Genomic DNA, 8563 nt, shown 5'->3' on the forward strand with positions numbered 1-8563 from the left:
TTTGTGCTTGTGTGTGTGTGTATATATAAGGCAAGTGTCTGTGTGTTTATCATCCATTACATCATAAATTTGGACACAAAAAATGTATTCAAACCAAAGGAAATTAAAAGAATTGAACATCAAGAATTTGAACAGAAAAGCTATTCAAACTAGAGGAGGAGAATTGTCTTCGACCATGTAAAGTGGATCAATTATTATATATTTTAAGGAAATTGAGGGCCCATTAGAAAGTGCAAAATTGAAGAAAGCCATGTTTAGACTTTAGAGTGAACATGGAAGCTTCCAAAAAGCGTTTTCTCTCGGGCAAAGTCAGACGACCATACACTAGTCTAGTCAATTGATTGCCAGAAAAAACAAAAGGAAAGGAAGTGGAAAAAAACCTTGATTATAAGTACATTTGGAACTGTATTTTAAACCATGTTTTACTATATTTTAAATTTTTTAAATTAATTTTGTTATATATATTTTTTATTGGTTTGATATATTAATATCAAAAATAATTTTTAAATTTTTTAAATTAATTTTGTTATATATTTTTTTATTGGTTTGATATATTAAAATCAAAAATAATTTTTTAAAAATAAAAAATATTATCTTATCTTTGTATTTTTGATGAAATAATAAGTTAACCCCTTTGAGTTAAGAAACTTAATATCAAATCCTTATATTTTTCAATCTTATCTCTATATTTTTTATGAAATAATAAGTTGAGTTAAAAAACTTAATATCAAATCCTTATATTTTTCATATTTATTTGTAACCTAGTATTTGTGTTGGTTTTTCAAGAAAATTTAATTGTTTTTCTAAATATCTTTAATTAATGTTTAATAAAAGTTTTTAATCTTAGAAAAAATAAAAAAAATGTATTTAAAAAAAAAGTGATTCGGAGAATTTAAAAACAATTAACAGTCAATTTTGTTAGTATTTTCAAAAACCAGAGGTATTAACTTACAGGAACTAAATAAAAATCAGAGTATCGATTTGTTTCTTTCACACCAAAACTAAATTACAAAAACATTAAGGGGATCATATCTTATTACAACTCATGTTGCCAAGGCCCAACCTTGTTTCACGAGGAACGTTCCCCAGTTGCTCAAATTACCTTAAGGTGTGTGTACTGTTCTTATAGTTCAAATTAAAAGCCCCATCTATAAAAAAACATTAAGGGGATCATGTCTTATGACAACTCACGTTGCCAAGGCCCAACCTTGTTTCACGAGGAACCTCGTTTACTGTTCTTATAGTTCAAATTAAAAGCCCAGTTTAACTAATAAATTTATGTTTCTTTTCTTCTCTTTCTCAAGTGTTTTGCTTTGAAAATCAGCCATGTAAATGGATCACCTTTGTTATAGTTGAAAGAAAGCAATTTATTTCTTAAAAAGAAAGCCAATTATTATTGTTGTGACAATTCATGATACTAACTTCTTAGAATATATATATTTCCTTTGGATTTTAAGGGAAAAAATAAAAATTAAAAAAAGGTTTTTAAATTAAGGTTTTTTTTTCTGATTTAGTAAAAAATAGACTATATATGAAACTAACACATTTTAAAAAGCTTCATCTCTTGCAATTTGATACAAGCTCCCAAAAACTTCCTTAAGTTCCATTTCTCATAATATTCTGATCAAATCTATATAGAATACATTTTTCCTTATGTAACCATTCCTAATGAGTACGCAAAACCCTGTTAGATCAGTTTCAAGAGTTCTTTCTAGCTGTAGTTTGTTTTGCTTATCTTTTACAAATGGAGTAATTATAATTACAAAATACATTATGGATTGCAACAATATATAATTTTTTCTCATCCTTAATATTTTCTACTCCAAAAATCTTTTTTTTTTACATACATATCCTTCCAAATTGCGTTGATTGATATTTATAGTCTATTCTTTACAAAATCAGGAGAAGAATATATATATATAGACACACACATACATCTAGATTACAATAGACCAGGTTTTTGTTATATTCATATTGTAATTATAATTTATTGGATAAAAAATTTAAATATTCATATTATATACTATATCTATTGAAATGTAACTACACATAGAAAAAAATAATTCATCTAAGTTGATTTACACTTAGTATTAAGGATTAAATTGAATCCTTGAGTGCGCAAACCTTTAGCTCACACAGCAAGTGAACATGATGAAATTAAAAACCAGTGTTAAATAGACGTGATTAGTCTGAATTAATTAATTAAGCAAAAGAAAACAGCATTGACTTTCAATCATGTGTTGGATCAGTCAAGATGGAATTTCAATCATGAGGCACTCTTTGCAGTGGTGCCTCATTCCCATTACAGGTCTTCCCTTCATCCTCCTGTGAGTTTTATTGTCAGCCTCAGAGTTATTTCATTAAAAAAAAAAGGTAAGAAAATAAAGTAATTTTATTACATTTGTGCGCTTCTTTAATATCATTAAGAAAAAATTAAATTCAGAAAGTAAACTCATTGGGTATTATATCTCCGTTGGAATATCCTATAAAAATTTAAATATAATGGTATTTATTTATTTATTTTTGGCTGTAGATTTTAAATGTCTTGGTGAGGATGAATATAAGTTTACATTAAAAAAATAATTAAACTTAGCGAACAATTATTTAACCATTCTTAAGATATAGAAAAATATAAATGGCATGTCATTTTTTAAATATCATGCACATGATAAGTTTAGTGATACTTTGATTAATTAAATAAAAAAGGAAGTATTAAGTTAAATAATATTTTTAACGCATTTAGAAAAATCAATAATTATATATTTCAGCCCATTTTTGATAATGAGATATTTATTGTAAAAGGACAACTCAACCTTGAGACTTGAGCAAAAAGCTGTAGCCAATCGCGGTGACTTTCTCACCAAGGCCTTCGTAAGGTGTTCACAACTCAAATCCGCATTTTAGATTTAGATTAGGGTGGTCAAAATAATGGCTCATTTATATTATTTATTCTGATTGTTCCGGTTAAATTCAATTAATATAGATATTATGGATAATAATAATAATAATAATTAATTTAAAAAAATTAATAAATAAATATTATAAGTCAAGTAACAGTTGAGATTTTTAAAACTCAATTGACTAAATTTAATTAGTATTTCTTGTATTATTTATTGTTTTTTAATAACTAAATTGATTGTTCTAGGTTAATCAATTGAATCAATTGATGTATTAAACCTAAATTTGTTGATACAACTTATAACAAGGTTTGTACTAATTTATTGAGTTCAAGTCTTAGATGTAATTAAGTTTAACTTATGAAATTAATAATACATATTTATAATATTTATAAAAAAATTAGCCTAATCTGATTTAACTTACTTAAATTTAAAAAAATTAATCAAATTTATAACTTGTAAAACATAAAAAATTAAATTTGATATAATTATAAACTCAAACCTGATTCAGTTATATCTATAAACACTTATAATTTATACATTTGAGTTCTAAGTTCTTGGGTTGTTTGAGGAATTTTAGTTCTTGGAATAAGACTTTTGTACTTGTTTGTTGAATTGTGATAGTTATTTCTTATTAGTTGAAATAAATTGATGTTCTTTGATAGTTTTGGAACTTATTGTCAATAAATTCTTGCAATGCAGTTCGTTCTTTTATTAATTTATAATGATGTTAAGCTTGATTGTGTGTATGATATGCAGAAGAAATGTCATCTAGTGAGCTTATGGTAAAACCAACATATAAAATATTTTTATCTTTTAAGTTCGCTCTAGGTAAGCTGGGCTTTTCTGTAGCAGGCTCATGGCCATTGTTTTCATTGGGCCTTAGATTGTTGTGGCCCATTTGTATTTTATTTATTTATTTCATACCTTGAGTTATCCTTTTTTGTTTTTAATTTTTTGGTTTTTTTTTAATGATAACCATGTACGGTGGTGGTGGGTGTTGTTAAAGGTGGCTTGAATTAATGGCAGCTCTTTTTTCGTTTGAATTAATGGATCATGTTTATCTCAATCAAATAATTTTCAACTTGCATTACAAGTATAATTCTCCTTTAGAGATTGCAGCTTCCTAGATTTTGATCTGGGTTTCAAGATTGCAGGTTCCTGGGTTTCGAGGTGGTAGGAAAATGAAGATGGCTCTGGATATTAAATTAATTATAATAATATTTTTATAATATTTTTTTATTTATTTTTTTACCATGTTCGCTTGCACTTGACTTGATAAATAAAGTGTTATCAATTATATAAATAATATGATGTGAAATGTAATTTTTAAAAAGATGGCCGACAGGGTTTAATTAATTCTTCCAAAATAAATTTTTACATATGTGGAGTTAAAATTTCAAATTTGTGAGGCATATTTTATTGAAAAAAATCCTTTGATCACATGAAAAAAAAACAGAGAGTTATTGCTATCTGATCCTATATTTTAAATAAAATAATTAGATAATCCCTTTATTTTTGACAATATAATATTAAATCCCTATATTTTCATATTTTATTATAATTTGGTTCTAATTATATTTGGTTTTAATTTTTTTATCACAATAATATTATTTGTTTCAAATTATATTTTATTCATAATCAAATCTTCCAAACTTACCTATCGGAGACAAAATTAAAAGTGTATTTAAAAGAATAATTAAATTTTAAAAGAAACAACAGTCAACTTATATTAAGGAAGTGACTTATGCTTTTTAAGAATTAAGGGACTAGCTTACAAAACCAATATATAATTCAAGATCATTGTTTCGCTAGCAATGTAAAGTGCTCCAACAACGACGACAGCTCAGGCCGTCGTTGTTTTGCTCGAAGACAGACATTTATCTCTGAATAAATACAGATAAAAAAACATGCAAGGAAATAAGTTTAGATTTTAATGTTACTATGTATTGTAATTGAACTCGTTTTCAATTTTTTTTCTTTTAATTTTTTTAAAATTAATTGTATTTGTTTCTATCGAATTTTATTGAATGATTGTTTCATTAATAAATTAATCAATTATTATTATATATATATATATATAATCCTATTATCCCAAACTCCCCCATCCCACCCAGTGATCAGTCGTTCAAACTACTATTTACTAATATTTCAACCGAAAGCCCAACTATACCTAATATATTTTCTGTTGGAATGGACTCGCTTTTATGCCTCAGGACTTGCGGTTTGGGAGTACTGTGTCCCCGTACAATAAAACCATATTTTACCACCAGAAAGTCAAACACATGACAAGGGTATTTGATAATGTGTGCATATATTTTTTTAAAATTATTTTTTAATTAAAAATATATTTTTTATATTTTGTTTTAATTTATTATATCGAGACATCAAAATTACCACTAAATTTTTTTAATATAATGCCCATGTAGTTAAAAAAAATTAAATTAACTTTAAAAAAGGATTGAATTGAGAAAACAAACACATGGAATATACCCTAAGGAAAAAATCAACAATAATCAAGCAGGGAATGTGGAATTTATTTTCTTTACCATCTAGATATACAGTGCTCCCATGAGTTGTGCCTCAATAATTCAACTAGCTTGCTAGAATTCCCACCACACCCATAAAAAGAAAATATTTATTATGCCCAAGACAAGTAAGTGACCATTTTCATTTGGCCTTCATTCATGCAATACTTTTGTCTATCAAACACCGTCACAAGCATCATGGTAGGAGAATGGGAGGCACAGTGTACGGAATAACTTCACATTCGTTGAAAAACTTCCACTAGAAGAGGCGCGGTGATCAGAGACGATCAAAATATTTGTAAATTGTTTATCAAGTTTTAGTGTAAGTTACAATCCTCCATATCGATGAAAGCAAAACTGCTTGAAATTTCTCCATCAAAAAATGGGGAGTCAGGGTCCACCAAGGGTGCCATAAAATCATCTGGCATGAAATAATCGTCAGACAAGAATGGTTCGGTCCAGAAATTTCCACTAGGGGCCTCATATGCCTCCAAGAAAGCAAAATCATTGTCAGAAATAAGGTCCCAGTCCGATGCTGCTACGTTATCAATGGTTGAAATATCGCTAGTTGAAGCTTGAGGGGACATTGCACTTGTGGGGCTTTCAATTATTTTATCACTCGTAGCAGGATTTTGTGTGCTTATGTCTGTTTCTTCCGTGTCTTTCTCTTGGTTCTTGTCATTTTGAGACAGATCATCATCTGACGACATTTCCTTCGCTTCCAGTGCTGATTTGTTTCTCAAGCGTTTCTTCAAATTTGTGTGCCAATGGTTCTTTATCTCGTTGTCAGTTCTCCCCGGTAACTGGGCAGCGATAGCAGACCATCTACATGTGAAAATACAACGTAATGCAATTATATAATGTAATGTCATGTAAAATTAATGGAGAAAAATGATTCTAGTTTTTAACATCTAAATTAATCAGATAGTGAATATTATGCTTTCACTCGGACATCATATGAAAGTTCTATAAAATCGATTCTCCTACACTATATATTTTTTTAAAAAAATATTATATTAATTTTAATAACAAAAGAGAATGGAGATGACAGTTAATTTCCAATAAATCCCACAACTAGAATGAAGATAATTTGATCTTGTTTGATGTATTTTTTAATGAAAAATATTGAAGATAATAAATATAATGGAGTTAGTATCATGCTAATATAATGTAATTATGCAAGGAGAGAAAACGATAGTCTGTTTTAATATTATAAGAAGCATGGCATTAATTTAAACTTTTCTGGGGAGAAAATTAAAAATAATACATATTATTAGTCTAAAATTTAGGGGATTTTTATTGCATTCCTTATGCTAATTACATGTAACAATATTTATGTTAACTCTCACATCATGTATTAAGAAAGAATAATCCAGTAAGAACTGAATGAATGAGATGATGCATCATCTATTATTTGATTATAAAGTTAATTTCATAGAGTACGTATCTTTTCCTTTCCTTTTCTTTTCATCTTTTCTTCGTCAAAATCAATGAAATGTTTTTTTTTTTCAAGGAACAAGATAATAATGAATTAGGTACCTGTTCCCCAGTGTTTCATGTAGGCTGATGATGGTTTCCTCTTCTTCTTTACTGTAATTCCCTCTCTTGATATTTGGCCTTAGGTAATTCAGCCATCTCAATCTGCAACTTTTACCACACCTTTGGAGACCTGATATGAAAGCAAATGTGATCCATGGAGTAATTGTCAGTTCGACAGTACTGCAAGTCGAATCAAGTTGGGTGCAGCTGCTAAGAATCTTTGCATGCCAAATAACAACGAACTACTCTACAGTACTTTAAGAAATCCAACGAAGAATTAATGGAACCCAAATGCATCGAAAAATGTATAGAGATGCTGAATTCCAGAAGAGTAGGGTTTTTGTCTCAGTTTCTTTGAGCTCTCAGTTCTCAAGAGCACGGCCCTTAAATGCATCGGAAAATGCAGAACATTTAGAGTTCCATTATTTGATTGTGAAAATGGGGAGGAAAAAAAAGCAAGTATAATCAATAATACAATCACATACCTGCAAACTTAGGAAGTTGTCTCCAATTCCAACAGCCATATCTAGTAACATAAGCCATTAGCTTCCTATCTTCTTCTGGTGTCCAGGCACCCTTCTTGAGTCCAGTTTTATCACAGCATGGAGTTCTCACCATTCTCACACCCTCTCTCTTACTCTCTTTCTCTCTGCGTGTGCCCCCTCAAAAGCTCCAATTTTCTTGGCACCCCGTATCACTTTGATTATGCAGCTGAGAAGCTAGCTAGCTACTTATACCACACAAACCCAAGTTTAGAAAAAACGTGTTTCATACTAGATTTTTAATGCTTCCACGCTCTTTTTTTTTTTACTACCGTCTTTTTTGGTTATTTTTCCTAATATTTTAATTATTTATTTATTTCATGGAGGGTCTATGCTAGAAGGTTCATTATATAAGCATACTTTTATTATTATTATTATTATTATTAATTATTAGTGTTCCTGTATGGAAACTAAGAGAGGCTTTTCTGTCCTGTTTAGCTTGATGGAAATAAAACAACTTCCTTGTTATGCAGTACCACGTGATGCAGTACTGTGCCATATATCTTCCTTCATCTATGGAGATCGGAAAGGAAAATTGAGATGCCAATGAATTTGGTAACGTGGTGTGTGCGTCTGTAGTTTTATTTCCTGATTTTAAAAATATTCTTAAAAAAATTTAAATTTTTTTATGTGTTTCAAATTAATATTTTTATATCATTTTGATATTGTGTTACTATAAAAAATAATTTTTTAAAAAAATATTATTTTTATATATTTTTAAGTAAAAAATATTTTCAAATACAACTGTAACTATATTTTTAAGTAAACTTTTATATTTTTAAGTAAACTTTTAATCTGAATGCATGTTCTTTCTTTGATTGATTTTGCCAACTTTCAATCAACTCGAGTGATCGTAGCATATTTTGATGAGTTTTGTTTAAATTTACATTCTAAATTGTATTTTTAAAAATATAAAAAAAATTATTTAAAATTATTCTTTTATGTTTTTTCAATTGTTAATTTAATGCGTTGAAATAAGATACGCTAATATAAAAAATAATTTTTTAAAAATAAAAAAATATTATTTTAATATATTTTTAAATAAAAAATATTTTAA

The 8563-nt window shown here is 28.0% G+C and overlaps 1 protein-coding gene across 1 annotated transcript; it reads right to left on the minus strand.

Annotated features, from left to right (window-relative positions):
- Nucleotides 1–5699: 5699 nt before the first annotated feature.
- On the minus strand, nucleotides 5700–7730 carry LOC105142516 (myb-related protein Myb4-like). Its single transcript, XM_011050177.1, has 3 exons — nucleotides 7450–7730; nucleotides 6965–7094; nucleotides 5700–6250 (listed from the first exon to the last, which is right to left on the minus strand). The coding sequence occupies exons 1-3, from the start codon at nucleotides 7580–7582 to the stop codon at nucleotides 5743–5745; spliced, it is 771 nt and encodes a 256-aa protein (XP_011048479.1). The 5' UTR covers nucleotides 7583–7730; the 3' UTR covers nucleotides 5700–5742.
- Nucleotides 7731–8563: the final 833 nt, after the last annotated feature.

This window comes from Populus euphratica, unplaced genomic scaffold (assembly GCF_000495115.2).
Source record: "Populus euphratica unplaced genomic scaffold, PopEup_1.0 scaffold147.1, whole genome shotgun sequence".
Taxonomy (NCBI): Eukaryota; Viridiplantae; Streptophyta; class Magnoliopsida; order Malpighiales; family Salicaceae; genus Populus; species Populus euphratica.